Source organism: Natator depressus, chromosome 2 (genome assembly GCF_965152275.1).
Source record: "Natator depressus isolate rNatDep1 chromosome 2, rNatDep2.hap1, whole genome shotgun sequence".
NCBI lineage: Eukaryota > Metazoa > Chordata > Testudines > Cheloniidae > Natator > Natator depressus.
In genome coordinates, this window is record NC_134235.1 from 228,044,948 (window position 1) to 228,063,174 (window position 18,227).

The 18,227-nt window shown below is 41.3% G+C and overlaps 1 protein-coding gene across 3 annotated transcripts in view; it reads right to left on the minus strand.

Moving 5' to 3' along the window:
• Positions 1-5,633: 5,633 nt before the first annotated feature.
• PIP4K2A (phosphatidylinositol-5-phosphate 4-kinase type 2 alpha) overlaps positions 5,634-18,227 on the minus strand; it is a 192,322-nt gene continuing 179,728 nt past the window's right edge. For 2 of the 3 annotated variants that reach the window (XM_074946068.1, XM_074946070.1), the window contains 3 exons: positions 12,035-12,278; positions 10,223-10,326; positions 5,657-7,946 (listed from right to left, as the gene is read on the minus strand). In XM_074946068.1, the coding sequence (XP_074802169.1) occupies positions 7,866-7,946; positions 10,223-10,326; positions 12,035-12,278 (429 nt within the window). In that variant the 3' untranslated portion in view covers positions 5,657-7,865. Of the gene's footprint in view, positions 7,947-10,222; positions 10,327-12,034; positions 12,279-18,227 lie in introns of all 3 variants that reach the window. The other variant, XM_074946069.1, reaches the window with a different exon arrangement.

An 18,227-nucleotide genomic window follows, 5' to 3' on the forward strand; every position in this document is an offset into this window, starting at 1 on the left:
TCGGAGGTGGGTTTGGCTAATACATGTGAGTCAGGACACTGATACACACTGCAGCATAGACATAGCCTAAGGGTATGAGACAACCTGACCAGTGCTCCCCAGTATCACGCACGAGAAACATCTCTCATTCTGTTACTTTTGTGACACTGATTCTCCCACACTCTCCTTTTTCTTTGTCATCCCCTTCTGCATCAGGTCCAAAGTAGATTGTAAGTTTCTGGTTTCAGGGACCTCACTTCTTACTGGTGTATAAAAGCACCATGCACACCTATGGCTCATACAAATAATGACACATTAATAACCCATACTTGGCCATCTTTTAAATTTTGCTTCCAAATTCATGTGAACAGAATGAAACAATCAACTTTGGCAAGGCAAAGCTCATGACTTTAAGACCAGTCATGAATTTTGAGGGGAATAGGGGGTTTTCTTTGCTTTCTCTTGATGTATTTGAACTGCAAAGTTTGTCACTGCTGCAAAAATGGCAATTAATTATCACTTTCTTCCTCTCTCCAGCCCAGAAGATTGTATTATCAAAAGGTAAATCAACAACTGTCATCGTTTCCTTTTGTCTTCTCTGTATTCTCCCCTCCTACTTAATTTACATGCTGCAACTTTGTGGGTTAAAATGTTTAACTCTTACAAACTGAAAATAAAGATATATTGGATCAAAGGTTATTCTTGCATGTCTGTTGAAAAATATTCCACTGACACTGCACTAAATTGCAGTGAATCAGAACCATGGATTTGACTCAGCAAAGCAGTTAAGCACATGCTGAAGTCCACCTCTGTTCAGCACACTATCTGAACATGTGTTTAAATGCGTAAATAATGAAGAGGACAGGTCACTGATTCAGTGCAATCTGGCTTGCTTGGTAAACTGGGGTGCAAGCAAACAACGTGTGTTTAATATGGCTACATGTATACATCAAGAAACAGAATGTAGGCCATACTTACTGTTATAGCCACCAGGAATGCAGTCTTTTGACACAGACTAGGAAAAGAAGATGCCAAAAGCTCAAACGGAGGCCCCATCAGATCCATTAAGACCATATTGAGGTCCCACAAAGGAACCGGTTCTCTTGCTGGAAGGTGGAGGTGGATTTCCTTCAAGAACCTTGCTACCATGGCACTCGAAAATGCCAGCCTCTCCTGGATGGGTGGATGAAATGCTAAAACGAACTGAGTGCAAGACCTGAAGACTGAAGATGTAACAAGTTCTCCAAGATGTCCTGAATCTCAATCAATGTCTGTTGAAGCCCGAGCTGAGTGCGGGATGTAAGATCTGACTGTGATACTGGGTTGGGATGAAGAGGAAGAGATATGGGAGGCTGAATTGATAACTCCAGAAGGTTGGAGAACCATCATGCTCTTGGCTATCCTGGAGCAATGAGGATGACCTTGGCATAGCCCAAGTTGAGTTTGAAGATTACTTGTGGGATGATTGAAATCGGAGGGAAAGCATTCAGAAGTGTGGATTCCTAACCTAAGTGAAAGCAAAACAGATGGTATTTCTTATGGCAAACAGATTGTAGGGATGCCCCCATTGCAAAGATGGACTGTGGGACTCTGGGCTTCAGAGACCCATTATGACTCGGAGAAATTCCTGCAGAGGTCATCCATAAGTTGATTCTGGGCTGCAGGTAAGTGATTGGCCACCAGAATCGCCAGTTCTGATGCAAAACTGCCAAAGCTTGATTACTTCCTGACAGAGCACTCTTGAGTGTGCTCCTCTTTGTCTGTTCACAGTTTGTAAGAATGTGAACTTCTGATGCGATCTTGAAAGGCATGACATGCATTGTAAATGGACTGGAGCTCCAGAATGTCAATATGAAATATAGATTCCTGTTCTGACCATAGACCCTGAACTCTCAGCAACCCCAGATGCGCTCCCCAGCCTCTCAAGGAGGCTGGTGACAACAGTCCTGGTCAGTGGGGGCCGAGCAAAGGGAAGGCTCTGGCATACATTGCCCTTAACTTTCACCACCATAATGAGTCGAGGATCAGTGGAGGGAGCCAAACCAATCTGTCCAAGGGGTGATGGGTTGGATTATAAACTATACTTCTCCACATTTGGAGGACAAAAGATGCAACCTGTCATATTAGAGCATCTGTGTGCACGTAGCCAGGTGACCCAACAGCCTTAGGGATACTCAAGCTGTAGATGAAGGCTGAGAGTGCAGCTCCAGGCACAGATGACAAATTGCCTGAAAACTGTCTGTTGGCAGAAGTGCTCTCAAACATATAGTGTGTCTGAGAATGAGAGCTAGGCGACTGAGTAAGCATAATGAGACAAGTCACCATTGGTATAGTGGGGACCACGACTCAAAGAATCAAATTAATTGGGACCCTAATAGATACTATACTTACCTGACATAAGAGTTCCACAAAGTCAATCAATTCCTAGACGTAATAAAAAGCCAAATAAAATGAGTCCATGCAAGCCATTTGACTCTAGCAGAATGGAAGGGAAAGAAATTTGGGGTATTTTATCCATTCATAGCAGGTTAAGAGACAATAACCCTGGAGTGTGGACAAATAAGTCAGTCTTCAAAATGTAGGGAACAAAACTGTGTTCTAGACACCTGCTAAATTCATGCCAAAAATCACTGACAAGCATTTCTGATACAGTGACTGCCTACCAGAAAATTAATTCATACCATATTAGTGGTTCTACAATGAAAAAACTGAAGCCACAAACTGGAAATGTAATTCAAAATGTTAGAGGTTAGAGCATTTACTTCAGGAAAGGAGAAAACCGAATAGAGTCAAAAAGAAAAGGAGTACTAGTGGCACCTTAGAGACTAACAAATTTATTTGAGCTGTAGCTCATGAAAGCTTATGCTCAAATAAATTTGTTAGTCTCTAAGGTGCCACTAGTACTCCTTTTCTTTTTGTGAATACAGACTAACACGGCTGCTACTCTGAAATCAACCGAATAGAGTCAAAAACAGCACTCATAAAAAAGATTGTGGCATGCCTGGAAATGCAACTACAATTAAGCAGGAATTAGCACTCCTATTTTAAAATCACATTCTGCTCATCTATTCATTTTGCACTTGTTTAAAATCTCTTAGTACATGAATTTGACTGAGAAATTATTTAATTAAATGTTGTGTAAATCCATGTATAAATGTGCTAGAGAGACAAGAAACGCCATTTTAATAGGTTTAATAGGTTTTCATCTGTGCTTTCAGAAAAACAAAGGTTACTTAGCTGTAACCGGAGTTCTTTGAGACACTGCAATTCTATCCAGATCAACCATTTTGATGTCAAAATAATGTGTTTGAAAATGAACACTTTGGTTTGCACAAAAGCAAATGTTTACACTGTTCAGTACATACAGTAAGATCAATTACTGGAAGTTTTCACAGTCCTTTTCTTCATCCATCAGGAAAAAAAAATGTAAACCCTACCATAGGAGGTAAAAAGATAACTCCTCCCACTTGAGTCAGCAGCTCCCTTTCCCCCCCTCAAACTTAAGTAAACTTCAGAAGAATCCAGAATAAAGGAAGGGAAGAATAGATAAGGGAAGAATGTGAGAAGTACCATTACCAGAAAGTAACTGTTCTTTTTGGTACAGGCGACTGACTGCTCACTCATCTTCTATTTGGAAAAGAGGTAAATGCTAGAGTTGAGCTGAATTTCAGATAATAAACTTGGATTAAGTTTGGCACTATTGGTTTCCAATAACCTCTTGTGACTTGGAAAACATATTTCTGTTCCTTTGGCTGTAGAACTTGCATTCATGTGGCAAATACAAACATAAATTTTGGATATAATCAACATTCACACAGGTTCAGATCAGCAAATGAAAGTCAAAACAAAAAATGTAATTGAAATTCTACAGATATGACTTTCTGCCCCTCCCCATAGGATACAGTACCATGTGGGCATGTACTGATGATCCATGCCTTCTTCAGATGCTAGAAGAAGTTAGCAGCAGCTACCAGCCAGGGGTCTAGATGGTGGAGCCCTCCATACCCATAAGGGTTAGTCACCCTCAGACTGTAGGGATCTGTTAGAGACGGTGGGGTCAAGGACTGGTCCATGGGTGGGGGTGAGACAGATTAGTGGGGTGCACTTTGTTCAGAGTTTGTGGCAGCAGCCTAGAGGGGACTGCAGAAAGGAGGTTTGACCAGAGAGATTGCAGTGTGGTCATTAAAATACTAAATGCAGACTGGTGTCCTAGGGGCCTGCTGGAGTAACTGGACTGAACCCTCTATTCTATAGGCAACCCTTCTAGGGACCTATAAAGGGCTTGAATGCATGATACTTCTTGGAAAGACCAGCTGGATGAAGTCCAGAAGCTCTGGAGAAAGAGTGTAAAGCACCACTTAGAAGTAATGGAAAAGGCCCTGACTGTTCAGTATTTAATTGAAAAGTCTGCTGAAGTAACCTCATTGAGGCAAGGACGGTTTCTTTCTGTGTAGTTGGATAGCCAGTAGATTCCTCACTGTAGATGCTAGTACTAAAAGAAACTAGTGCCTTTCACCATTGGGTGCAAATCTTAGTGCATGTTGCCAGTGAAATTACATTTGGAGGTCTCCTCCCACAGAACAGCTATGAGTCCACTTTCGAAAACTAGCACACAATTTGGCCCAGCTGGCACCCTGCTCAAGAGATGGGTGTTAAAATACAGGTTAGAACTGAGGCACAATCTCAGAGCTGGCTGGGGATACTTGCATACCACCTTCCCATACTAGCTGGGCTCTAGCCTGTGCTGCGCTTCTTTGAGCACCAAATTCACATTAAAAACCAAACATTTGTAGGAGGGACTATGTCAAGGGCATGTGCAGAGGTGTTAGTGGGGACCCAGCAGGGCCTGTGATGACTGGAGAGTACATTAAAACGCTCACTGGATCACTAGAGAGCTGATCCTCTCCTCTCTCTCCCCTCCTGCTTTTAAGATGACTATGTTACAAGAGTTGTTCCCTATGAAGAAAATGAACAACTTCTACCATGTACATTCTTTGGGTAAAAGGCTCATTATATTGTTATAGTTCCACGATAAAATAAGGAAATTCAAACAGAAAATAATATTAAAAACAACAGTAAGACTCCCAGTCAAAATGGAAGAAAGGACAGCGAGAATTAGACTTGGGCTCTGGCATTGTCATCCCAAGAGTATTGTTAAAGAAACACAGCACAGGCAACATCATGTGCGGACAGCGCTGACAATCAAAGCACTGTAATGCCAGAACACAAAGGGTTTTTTGGTCTACAGACTCCAGAATTATTCTGTCCTGCTTCTGAGTACTTTTAATAACTGATTTGGTTGGGGGTGTTATATTATTTGTCAATCCCCTCTTTCAGTAAGCCACTGTGAAGGAAGTTTCAATTTTGTACTAAACCTTAATGTTACTCCATAGGATTGCTACTAACAAATTTTCATATCTGCTCTCAGAGCACAGGTTGAGTTACCTAAGAAATTACATTCAAGCACGAAGAGACAAAGGCAAAAATCTTCAAGCCACTTGGAGCAAATATGGAAAAAAAAGAGGCTGTAAGTCTAATGAAAAATCTTCAGTTTCATATTTTTTTTTTGATACACACATTTGAATTACACGTTCGCTTTAGTATCCAAAATTCAATCTACAAGTGATCAAACGTGCGGTCGAAACACAGGGACAAAGGATTTACCTAGTGAGTCATCAAAGTGCTTTATTTTATAAAGCCCTGCTCATGTCTGGAGTGTAGTCTTAGCACTAGGAGATACAATGTGAATCTTCCTTACCCTGGCCAAAAACAGTTTATCAGAAATAAGGAGTGACAAAGACTGTTACAGACAGAAAACGCTTTGAGGTAAGCTTCTAAAAAGCAAACACTAATTAGCCACAATTAAGTATTTACTCAGATCATGTATGTGTACCTTGTTTTACTTCAGGGCCTCTCTGCAGTCTCATAACTTTAGGAGCCACAGTATACTTCAGAAAAGGAACATTCATGAGATGCCACAGTTAACTGGGGTCATGAAGAGGGGACAAAAAAAAATCAAGCCACAGTATCAATGTATTTAAATACAATACAGAAGTGCACACATACATTATTACAGTGCTGTTAACATCCCTAAGTTAAGGGTAACAAAACCATGTTTTAAAAAAAAAAAATCAGTACACAGCAATAGGGATGGTATTGCCTTTGGCTGCCGAAGATTCAGTTCTGCTGCTTTTTTAATAGGTTTTTCTGAAGTAAACACTACATACATTATGCACGGTTGCAGTCTTAACAGCACTGACATTAAGTTATTGGAGAAGGCATCCTGGCACTCCTGGGTTTGTTAAGTTATAAGTTATGGTGGGAGGGTGGGAGTTTGTTTTCTAAATTGCCTATAAAAACAACTGTTTCAATGAAGAGCTTTAAAGGCACAGCTTTAGCACAGTGTATAAGTAGATAAACTTTAAGCATGTCTAATTTTGTGTCTCACTTTTTAAGCTTGGAACCTGTTAGAAAAAAATACAGGAAAGAAGGAAAGTAAATACAGTATCATTGTTTAAAATTTTTAACAGGTTAAACATGATCAGCACAGTTTTAGGCAATGTTTTATACAACCAAATTTGGGAAGTACTAAAACAAGTCATTTAAGATAAAGAACATTTGAAAAAAAAAACCCCTCAAAAACAACCTTTCTCCATTTATTGTAAAGGAGACTCTACCGTGGAGGTGAATGAGACATTACTTTAGTACACTTCTGCAAGTTACACCTCGAGAGATGACAAAAATTACTTCATCTGTACTGCAAAATAACTTTACATGTAAACTTCAAAATCACATACTGTACACAAACACTGAAATTCAAAAGTATCCCTGTTTTCCTAATAATGTAAACAGTAAAATTCAGGATTGATTTTTAGAGGGATAATTTATAATAAAATACCACTGTTTAAACAGTACAATATAAGCATTTAAAATTCGGATTCTCATTAGATTAGAGGAGAATGGAGATTTCTATCACTCTGCTCACCTTCCTGGGCTGGAAGATGTAGCTACTATTGCCCAAAACTATGCACTTCTTCAAATAAGCTTTTTTTCCCCCTTGTAGCATTATTAGCTCATATATTGCAAGAATATAACAGTATAACAATGAAAAAAAATCAGGTAATAAAAGTGAAATAAACAGGTTTTCCTCCTGACAAATTCACTATAGCAAAAACATATATGCAGCATGAATATGGCATTAGCTCTTTGTAAAACAAGAGACATTAGCTCTTGGACTCTTGGGAGTCTGGACTTCCTGATGCAATGTGTGGATGGGGAAAGAAAAAAAAAAAAAGCAATGGAGCTAACAGAAAAGCTTCCAGCACCAAGGGTTTAATGTTGCTGCTATTTTTAAGGAGTGCCAGCGTGCAGGGTATAAGTGTAACATTCGCAGTAAAGGTTTGTTTATTATTATCATCATTATTATCATCATCATCATCATGAATACTGTCTTGCATCCTTTCATTCAAAAAATAAACTGATCCACAGTTTACAATTTGATACCAATATTGTAGATTTAACATGCATTTACTCCTCTCCCACCCTCACACCTCTGCTCATTCATTCCATTTCAGCTAGTAGCATCGGAGTGTTGCCATTGCAATGCACTCTGAGTCAAGCTGATCTTTTCAATTAATTAATTAATTTATATATATATATTTTTGCACACACAAAAAAAGTCAGAAATAGCTAGAACTATGCTGGGAATATCAGGCAGCTGTTAAAGCGAGTATTCCACCCCAAATTATTCATCTTTGCCAGCAGATGTAAACAAGGGGGTTGCTTTCTGCAAGATGAGCACTTCTCTGAGTTCCTTTCTTTTCCCTACACTTGTAGCCACCGATGCTGTCCCCAGGTCTTGTGTCTGTCCTATGTCACATGATAGGTTACGTCAAGATGTTGGCAATAAAGTCCAAGAAGCGCTTTGAATACTGTTCAGGGTTAACGGTTGAAATCTCTGCACCTGCCTATACAGGGGAGAAGTAAAAAGGGGAGGAAAAGCAGTTTTAATTGAATATTTTTGTCTGGAAACCATTCCTTAAAACTCCCTTGCCATTTTCAGTCCCAGGTCCCAATCCTGCAAACAGGATAGCAGACAAAGGTAGTAAATCCCATGCAGAATCCCATGTGGTTTGACACTGGAGTAACTGTACTCACTGGCATAATGACAGGAGCAGTCTCCTCCTTTTAAAAATGTAACATTCTCTCTACCCTAACTACCCCTCTGAAACCTTTAAGCTCCCTTGTAATTTCTAGCATTTAATTACCATGATACAGACAGAATCATCAGGTTTTCTTCAAACAGGTATCTTCAGATGGAAGATGACGCCAGATTAGAACGGACATCTAGTAATCACTGTTTGTTAATATATGGCAGTCTGATAGGGTTTTTTATCTTGAAAAGGCAAATCAGACTATTTTTGGATTGGGTGATAACAATAACTAATAATTTTGCACTTCTATATAAGCTTAAATCCTGACTAAATTGAAGTCAATGGCAAAACTCCCATTGACTTCAATGGCACCAAGATTTCATGCACAGTAGTTTTCATCTCAGGTTTTCAAAGCCCTTGACATAGATGGGGAAAACTTGAGGCAGTGAATGGAAAGAGTCCCATTGACTTCAATAAAAGTTGGATCAGGACTTGAGCAGTGAAATTGAATACACATTAACTGTTGTCCAGTGAAGTAAAAAAAAAAAAAAAAAAACACCTTCCAAAAGAGAAAAATACATTTCCTAATCTCTTTCAGTTTTTGTAATCCTAGGCCTTGCTTGCAATGATAGTAGATAAAATATTTCAGAGAGAAGCGAGTGGGTATTTTAAAAGATGATTCAATTTAAATCTTGTTGTAATCATCAGCTGATGACTGTACAAAGGCTGCCTCCACTTTCAGATGCGTTTATAGTGTATGACAGAAATGATCTTTATAAATTCATAACTGGGATTTATTGCTGAGAATTCTAAAGCAACTGATACTATCAACAATGATGTTCTCCAGTTTTTGTTTTTTATAAAAAGGATAGCTAAGTGCCCGATATGGCAAATACTTACTGTATGTGTGCATTTTTACTCACATGAGCAGTCTCACTGAGTATTCAACAGGACCGCTCAGCTGGACAAAGTTACTCATGTTTACAGGATCAAGACCTAAAATGGGGGCCCACAGTGACAGAATCATAGAGATGTAGGGCTGGAAGGGACCTTGGGAAGTCATCAAGTCCAGCTCCCTGTGCTGTGGCAGGACCAAGTAAACATAGACTATCCTTCACAGGAGTTTGTCCAACCTATTTTTAAAAACTTCCCGTGGTGGGGATTCCACAACCTCCCTTGAAAGCTTATTCCAGAGCTTAACTACCTTTATAGTCAAATAGTGATAGTCATATTGCCTTGTCTGTATTTACAACAACACATATCCTTCAGACAAGGGATTTTAAGGTAGTAAAGCAATACATTTGAGTTTTGATGCCCCCCCCCCCCCAACTGTATTTTACTAAAAGCCTTACAAAGTAAACCATATTATACATTTTGGAGTAAACTCTCAGCAGATTGGGCCAACAAATGCACAACATAGTCATTACGTTCTTTATCATTCAATATAATTCATAAGTGACTTCTGTGGCGCTGCATATGAGCATAAGGGTCTTCCATACAGATGTTTGTAGGATTAAGGCCTAAATGAAGACTTCCGCACTCAGAGTTCTCTTTATATTGAACCATTTAAAAAAAAAAAAAAGAGATGAATGACTTCTAGGTAAAACCACTGCTCAAATCAACAAAATATTAAAGGGTTCAGCTATTTTTTGTTAAAGATGTGCCTTGCTCTGTGGATCATTTGCAATAGTAAGAGGCTATTTCGCTCCTGAGATTTGCTCTTTAACTTGGTTACAAAGTTTTAAGTGTTGGCTATTTTGAAAAATAATTCAGTACACTATAAATTATGTGTTTATCTGCATCTGGCATAGTATTTTTAAGATTCTTTTCTAACACAATCACAGGGTGAAAAAGAGTTTTCACTTTGTAGGTCTTTGAGACTACAGGGTGGGGGGGGAAGGCTATTTAATGTGCAACAATCACTTTCTAGTTTTGTATCACAGTTATTTAAAGATTTAATTAACAAAATTAAAAAGAAAACTTGACTTATTCTGCATCCTTCCATAAATCCCCAAAACTATGCTACAGCTAGGCATTAAATAGCAAATATTCAGAAGCAGCAATGGAATGAGAGAAAAACAGATACTTACACCATGTTTAACAGTTTTTGCAGCATGGGCAGCTTTCTTTTTTGCATCATAATGAGTAAGAATGTCAATAATGGCCATAAAGTATACCTCCTTCCTAGGTGCATCTGCAGAATGACAAATGTATTGCAGTCAGAATGATTTTACAAGTGTTTTTATCAAGATTCTTTCTTTTGACATGTGACCAAAATGAAGTCAAACTTCAGGAAAGGGAGAGAGCTCAGTCAGAGCTTTAGGTGTTTAAAGAGTGTAGGCTCAAGCCCTTTTTATTTCTAGTTTAGCTGCATTCATACATATGAAATAAAAGATAATGCAAAGTGCAACACTAGTAGACATAAGCCAATATTCCTTGTTAAAACCAACATGTATTTTCATTTCATCCACAATTATTTCTGAGATATAAATATGGAAAAATGGCCAAGTGCACCTCTACCCCGATATAACACGGGTTCGCATACAACGCGGTAAAGCAGGCCTCCCCCCGGCCAGGGTCTGGGAGGCAGGAGCTGTGGGGGGGCACTTTTGGGGGGCCCACAGGCCCAGAGTGGCTCGGGTGATTAGCGGGGGGCCAAGAGCAACCCGCTCTGCTTCCCTCACCCCAGCCCCAGCCGTGTCGCTCGGGGGAGGGGAACCCCTCCTGCACTCCCCGGCAGCGGCGGAAGCGGAACAACGTGGCCCCAGCCCGCTCCACTCTGCCAGCTCTCAGCTGCAGCGCTCTGCTTCCCGCCACCGGTGAGCGTCCTTTCCCCAGCCTCCCTGCACTCCCCGGCGGCGGGAAGTGGAGCGGAGCGGGCTGGGGCCACGTGGCTCTGCTTCCTGCCACTGTCGGTGAGTGCCTGTCAGAGGGTAGGGGTGTGGATAGGGGTCGGGGCAGTCAGGGGACAGGGATTGGGTAGGGGTGGGGTCCTGGGGCTGATTAGGGACAGGGGTCTCTGCAGGGGGCGGTCAGGGGACAAGGAGCAGAGGGACCAAAGCAAGTTCAATATAACACAGTTTCACTTACAACGCGGTAAGATTTTTTGGCTCCTGTGGACCGCGTTACATCGGGGTAGAGGTGTATATACAGTATATATTTTGTGGACAGTGCTTGTGTTTCAACAATTAAGATCACATTTCATTTATGAATGGTAAAAAATGGATTTACCAATATGTTTACAAAGCAGGGACTCGATGGAAAGCAGATACTCTGTCTGCTTTGAACAATCCATGGTAACTTTAAATAGAAAGCATGCCTGCTCAGTGCTATGGACTACCCTAAAGCTCACTTGCTTCTTATGCAAAACAGTCTTCTGGATGAGATTTTCTTATAAGTAGTACAAAACTGGGCTCAGTCTACAAATATTTTTTAGAAGTAAAGAAGTCTTTGAGATATAGGTCAAAGCAGTGATTTGCTCCTTTTTCTGAACCACTGCTAACAGTACTGGCTTATCTATCAGCGTAAAAAACAGTTATGTACAGCAGATAGATTTCCACCCCTCCTCACAAAGGAGCTTTTCTCCTGGATTCTAAGACACACAGGATGCAGCAGTGTAAACAGATGAGCAAGTACATTAGCTGCTTGGGCTGTACATAAACTGTTTTACTGTGTTTCCAGACATTACAATAGCCAAGAAATAAATTATATTAAGTATCATAGCCAAGCAATATAGGTGCCTTCAACTTTCTGTTGCACCAAAAATGAACTAATTTCCTTTTTTACAGAATGGATTTTGTGCAATATAATTTTGCCTTTATATGGTTATGAAGGCTTTGAGATTTTGATGCAAAAATAAAAACATCTCATATATAAAAAATATTCACAGCAATACTGCTTACTTTCATGGCATTTTATTCCATAAACATCAATGGCTGGATCAAATTCCCCTGGAGCCAAAGGCTGTGAGCTGTTCAGTGTATTTCCTGGACTGTCTGGAGGTGTTCCAACAGGGTGGGTCCCATCACTTTCCCCTTCATCTTCTCCATCATTTTCCTCACACTCTACCTCTTCCTGTTCAGCTCTCTCAACATCATGAATTCCAAGCAGCAAGCTGTAGTCCATGAGTTTTAACTGAGCAAGGAACTAGAAGGTGATAATAAGCAATGTCAATATCACAGTGAAGTCAGATCTGACTGTGAACATAGGAAAGTATGTAAAGATAAACGTCTATAAAGAAGAGCAAATATCTCTAATAGAGGGTGGCTGGGATAGGGGCTAAGACTGGATTTAAAATAAGGGATATCTTCAGGATTGTTATGCCAGGTACAGAGGGAACAACCTGAAGTGTGGGAAGAGGCAGTGGGAGTAGACGAAAATGTCCATTTTAAATGTATTTTATTATTTTGCTATCTGAAACTCACTATTACACATTATAACATCATTAGCATTGAGGGCTCCAGGGAGGTCAGGGACACAGATGCTGTAGATCAACACTAAGATGCACAAGCAGAGTCGTTCTGGGCACCTTGCACAATGCCTGCATCATGCTTTTCTGTAGTCACTCTCATAAGCACCCACAATTATTAGCTGTCAGGAACAGTAACCCCGATAATGTCACGGCAAACCTGGTGGCTGAACTTTGTGACTTTGTCCTCACCCATAACTATTTCACATTTGGGGACAATTTATACCTTCAAATCAGCGGCACTGCTATGGGTACCCGCATGGCCCCACAGTATGCCAACATTTTTATGGCTGACTTAGAACAATGCTTCCTCAGCTCTTGTCCCCTAATGTCCCTACTCTACTTGCGCTACATTGATGTCATCATCTGGACCCATTGAAAAGAAGCCCTTGAGGAATTCCATCATGATTTCAACAATTTCCATCCCACCATCAACCTCAGCCTGGAGCAGAACACAAAAGAGATCCACTTCCTGGACACTACGGTGCTAATAAGCGATGGTCACATAAACACCACCCTATACCGGAAACCTACTGACAGCTATTCCTACCTACATGCCTCCAACTTTCATCCAGACCACACCACACGATCCATTGTCTACAGCCAAGCTCTACAATACCACTGCATTTGCTCCAACCCCTCAGACAGAGACAAACATCTACAAGATCTCTATCAAGCTTTCTTACAACTAAATTACCCACCTGCTGAAGTGAAGAAACAGATGGACAGAGCCAGAAAAGTAGCCAGAAGTTACCCACTACAGGACAGGCCCAACAAAGGAAGTAACAGAACGCCACTAGCCATCACCTTCAGCCCCCAACTAAAACCTCTCCAACGCATCATCAAGGATCTACAACCTATCCTGAAGGACGACCCATCACTCTCACAGATCCTGGGAGACAGGCCAGTCCTTGCTTACAGACAGCCCCCCTAACCTGAAGCAAATACTCACCAGGAACCACACATCACACAACAGAACCACTAACCCAGGAACCTATCCTTGCAACAAAGCCCGTTGCCAACTGTATCCACATATCTATTCAGGGGACACCATCCTAGGGCCTAATCACATCAGCCACACTATCAGAGACTCGTTCACCTGCACATCTACCAATGTGATATATGCCATCATGTGCCAGCAATGCCCCTCTGCCATGTACATTGGTCAAACTGGACAGTCTCTATGTAAAAGAATAAATGGACACAAATCAGATGTCAAGAATTATGACATTCAAAAACCAGTTGGAGAACACTTCAGTCTCTTTGGTCACTCAATTACAGACCTAAAAGTTGCAATTCTTCAAAAAAAAAAAAACAACTTCAAAAACAGACTCCAATGAGAGACTGCTGAATTGGAATTAATTTGCAAACTGGATACAATTAACTTAGGCTTGAATAGAGACTGGGAGTGGATGGGTCATTACACAAAGTAAACTATTTCCCCATGTTTATTCCCCCCCTCCACCATTCCTCAGACGTTCTTGTCAACTGCTGGAAATGGCCCACCTTGATTATCACTACAAAAGGTCACCACCCCTCCCCCCCGCTCTCCTGCTGGTAATTGCTCACCTTAAGTGATCACTCTCATTACAGTGTGTATGGTAACACCCATTGTTTCATGTTCTCTATGTATATAAATCTCCTCACTGTATTTTCCACTGCATGCATATGAAGTGAGCTGTAGCTCACGACAGCTTATGCTCAAATAAATTTGTTAGTCTCTAAGGTGCCACAAGTACTCCTTTTCTTTTTAGATAATACCACATTATCAGCTGTACTTTTGTTTCATAGGATAGTTCATTAAGGCCTGACCACAACATTCCTTTCCCTTTGGACTTCAGGCACAATTCAAGAATCACATAGAGAGAAATGTGTTAAATGCTGTGTCCACTGAAAGTGGACAATTTAGCTTTTGGACCTACAGTTTGCTAAGTTCTACATAGCGTAGGACTAGAACCAGGTCACATTCTCTTCATGACCACCAACCTGAGTGGCTCACAATCTAAATGAAACATTAACATACTAGTTTTCGTATTTTTCAGTAGAGATGGAGGATGAGAGGCATATGTTGCATGGAAGAGGAAGTCAACAGTGGAAAGCAAGGTGAAAAAAATGGGCTTGAGAAAAAAATTGAAGGAGAACGAAGACACCTGCCATACAGGAAGATATGAGGGTATCTTGGTAGAGGCAGACCCACCATGACTCCAGCTCCCTCTCAACTGCCTGTGGCTTGAGATGGCGCATCACAGCATCTGTTAGCAGAGCCATGCAGCTTGCTACACCTCACTTTCTTGTACCTTTTTTCTTTTAGTTTGTTCTTCGTTATATATATATATATATATATATATATATATATATATATATATATATATATATATATATTAGCATGAGTTCATGCTTTGAGCAAGTTTTCTGCCCTCTTTTCTTGTTTGCCCATTTTGGACTCTTGGTTTTTTTTCCCCCCAGGCCACATTCCTGGCCTCAAGTGCAGGTTATGCCCTATATCCTGGGCTTCAATCCTTGCCAGACCTGCCACAGATCCTTTCCCCTCAGCCACGGAAATTCAAGCTGCCTCTGCTGTTTGGGAGAAACCCATATTCCCTTTAAATGTAAAATATGTTTAGGATTTAAAAACAGATCTGAAAAATTGAGGGAGGACAGATGAACTCCTACTCATGGAGCACTCTGAGCTCCACAGGGTCCATGTCTCCACCTGGTACATCGGGTCTACCAATCACCTCTGCTTCTGCAGTGAGCAAAGATCCTGGAGGCTCAGGGATATTCCCCAGACCTTCCAAGAAGAAAATACTTCATTCTCTGAAACAAGAAAAGAAAAGAAACTACAAGAAACGAAATGAAACGAAAAGACATCTCCTTGATCTGGGTCTCAGGAGACCATGACCCAATATGGAGCTGAGGCTCCCATCCCGCTGGTACTATGACCACAGTATCCGACTAAGACCACCACATCACGTACCAAAAAGCCATCTAGCACAGCACTGACATCGGCACCTGACTTGTACCTCCAAAAGCCAGAACCCAGGGCAAAGTCCTTATTGGTACCAACTTCCATAGCCAGAAGCAAAAAACATACTGTACCTATTTAGGTGCAGTCTCCGGGACCACCTAATATTTTACTGCATCCAGGCTCTTATCTCATGAGAACCTCCAAATCACCATTATGAAGAGGTAATGAGAAGTACTCCCTGCTGATACTGACCCAACTTCATGAAACCTACTTACCCTCTGTCCATTTCTTCAACAGTGATTCACCCTTCAGTACCAACACAGTCCCTCTGCAGACTTTTTGAGGACTCCAAGAGATACTTCCAGCTGTTACTGTAACGACTTTCTCCAACATGGCTTCACCAGCCTCCCTTTCTAACCTCAGTACCATTCAACTGCAGGTCTCTTCCCAGGGCTAGGTACTGACCTAATCACTAATACAGACTCACCTCTGCCCCAAGGGTATAAGGGATGACACCTCATCTGACTCAGAGGTATCTGTACTTGGTTCCTCCACCTTCCAACCTCCCTCCCTAGAAATTCACACTGAAGAAGGAGCTCATAGCAGGAAGTATGCCCTGATACCATGGCAAGGACAATCTTGCACCATTCCCTTATGCCCCACCAGAATGGGCTTGCTGCAATGGTGTTCAACCTGTGGTCAGACTATATCTAAAGGGTCCACAAAAGACCGTCATTACCATAAAACAGTGGTTTTCAATCTGTGGTTTGCGGACCCTTCGAGGTCTGCAGACTATGTGTGAGATTTCAAAGGAGTCTGCACCTCCATTCAAAATTTTTTAGGGGTCTGCAAATCAAAAAAGGTTCAAAACCACAGGCTTACTGGAATCACTTTCTACAGGGAGCCATCTCAAAAGAGGTCATTCATGTCAGGAACATCAACCGACACCCGTAGATCTTGCCCCATGGATACATCCTCCAGAGCAGGAACTAGTGGAAGAGGAAAAAACTCCACCTTCTTAAAAAAAACCCCTCCTCATCAACAGACAAGGCTGTCATGCCTCCCCTGCCATTCTATCCCGATTACTTCAAGGCCTTTCAAGAACTCATAAAAAGGGTAACAGACACCTTACAAGTCCCATTAGAGGAGATTCAGGGAACACAACACACCTTGTTCAATATCCTTCATTCACTTCCTCGGGGCAAGATTGCCTTGCCTATCAATGACTCTCTGCTTACTCCAACACACATAATGTGGCAAACTCCAACCACTGTCCCACATATGTGTAAACGAGGCAACTCCCCCCCCCCACCACCTCCAGAGGCTCAGTATTTCTTTCCTCACACCCTACTCCCAACTCTCTGATAGTGGAGGCTATTCGAACAGAACAGGTAATGTCAGTCCCGTTCAACACCATCTGATAAGGAGCGAAAACAGTTGGACCTTCTGGGCTGTAAAATCGTCTCTCCCATTTCTTGCCTTCCTGGGAGCTCATCACCTCAGACAGATGGTTCCTAGAAGTAATTTCCACTGGCTATTCTATCCAGTTCAGCTCCTTACCATCTACCAGCACCTTTCATGCCCCTCTTCAGGGACCCCTCTCATGAAGACCTATAGAAACACTGAAAAGGGAGAAATGACAAGATTTGTCAAGATCCTGGTTGTGAGGAGAGAAGGAAAAGGAGGAATCAAAGCTAATACCATGATTGCATGCTCAAGTGACAGGGAGGAGGATAAAGTTGTCAATGTTGCTGAAAAAAGGGAGCAGGAGGAAGGACTAGGGGGAAGTTTAAGGAAGTGACAGAACATCCATGAGGTGATGCTAGCAACAGGAAGAGATGTGAGCCTGGAGAGAGGGGGAGAAGTGGATTTGAGTGTTAACACAGAGGTGATGAGATACCACAGGAGTGGATGAGGTCAGTTGCAGGAGGAGGGGACCAAGGACAGATCTTTGAGAAACCCCAACAAAGAAAAAGGATTGAGCTATTGATGGTCAGGCTGAAAGAGCAACCAGGAAGGTAACAGTAGAATCAGGAAAGGACAGTTTTAATGGACTCTCACAGAGGGTCTCAATAAGAAGTGTAAAAAGGCAGCAGAAATTGAAGAAACTCAGCATGGAGAAGAGATCCTCATACTTTTAAGGGAAGAAGAGTTCCTTAGTGTCTTTTGTGGGGACAGTTTCAGTAGCCTGAGAAGCCAGATAGGTGGGAATTTAATAGGGAGCTTGATTAGAGGACATCAATACAATGGGAACAAACAGCTGGCTCAAGGAGTTTGGAAATTAAGGGGAGGTGGGATGTAAACTCATAGTTACAGAGAAGTGGGGTCAGTACTCACTGAGAAAGGGGGAAAGCTAAACTGTACAGCCTGAAGACCGTTACACTTTGTGTATTTAACTGTAAATATTGTGGAATAAAATTTTATTACACGTTATTCATTTGTTTAAAATATATTCTCAAACTTGAGAGTTTATGCATTGGGTAGAAATTGCACTCACTTTTTTGAGCAGTTAAGCAGAACTGCCAATCTAAATAAGAACAGGGTAACTGATAAAAAATAAGGTTAAATTTTGTTCTCCCATTATTGGGATCAGATGTCAAGTCACTTCACCATAGTTGTCTGCATACAAATGTAATGATCCTTCTGTATGGATTTCAAA